At 47.1% G+C, this 940-nt stretch overlaps 1 protein-coding gene across 1 annotated transcript in view; it reads left to right on the top strand.

The window, feature by feature from the left end:
* The window catches only part of EMH_0049920 (uncharacterized protein), a gene marked incomplete at both ends in the record, with an annotated part of 8,284 nt that overhangs the window by 1,198 nt on the left and 6,146 nt on the right, over positions 1–940 (top strand). The window contains 3 exons of the mRNA XM_013496584.1: positions 1–12; positions 233–282; positions 384–505. Of these exons, the coding sequence (XP_013352038.1) occupies positions 1–12; positions 233–282; positions 384–505 (184 nt within the window). The remainder of the gene's footprint in view (positions 13–232; positions 283–383; positions 506–940) is intronic.

Genomic DNA, 940 nt, shown 5'->3' on the forward strand with positions numbered 1-940 from the left:
AGGGTCATTAGGGTTTAGGGTCTGGCGCCTCAACTAGCGTGTTTAGGGTTTAGGGTTTTACCTTCTTCAGGTTTCAGTCTCCAGAGTTTAGGGTTTAGGGTTTGTGTAGGTTCTGTTTGTCGTTTACGTTTTGGTGGCTTAGTGTTTCGGGTTTAGGGTGTATGCACGATCAGTTGATTGTGTATGTTCTGGCGTTTTAGGGTTTAGGGTTTAGGGTTTAGGGTTTGTGCAGGTTCTGTGCGTCGTCTGCGTTTGGGTGTTTTAGTATTTCGACTTTAGGGTGTATGCCCGATCAGTTGATTGTGTATGTTCTGGCGTTTTAGGGTTTAGTGTCTAGGGTTTAGGGTTTAGGGTTTAGGGTTTAGGGTTTAGGGTTTGTGCAGGTTCTGTGCGTCGTCTACGTTTCGGTGGTTTTCGATCTTCTCGGGGTTTGCTGGTTGGCAAATTTCCGGAAACTTTCGCGGCGTGGAAACCGCCGATATCTATCACCAAGGATCTTCCTCTGGTGATAAATAAATATTATAAATAAATATAATAAATAAATATTTAAATTTATTTTAATTTTATTATTTTTATTTATTTTAATTGTTGTTGTTGTCGTGCTGCTGCGGGTCGCGCTGCTGCTGCTGCTCCTGCTGGTGCTGGTGGTGGCTGCAACTGGTTGTGGTTCTGCTGCTGCTGCTGCTGTATCTCATTCTTGTGGTGGTGCTGCTGCTGCAGCGGCTGCTGTTGGTGGTAGTGGTGCTGCTGCTTGTGGCTGCTGTTGCTGCTGCTGCTGCTGCTGTTGCTGCTTTTGCTGCTGGTTTTGTTGCTGCTGTTGCTGTGCTGTTGCTGTTGCTGCTGATGCAGCAGCATTTGGCTTTCATTGCGTGCGGTGTGTTGCTGCAGCTTCCAGAGACAGCAGAGCAGCACGCATTTGCTGCAGCAGCAGCAGCAGCAC

Source organism: Eimeria mitis, genomic scaffold, assembly GCF_000499745.2.
Source record: "Eimeria mitis Houghton genomic scaffold, Emh_scaff2181, whole genome shotgun sequence".
Lineage (NCBI taxonomy): Eukaryota > Apicomplexa > Conoidasida > Eucoccidiorida > Eimeriidae > Eimeria > Eimeria mitis.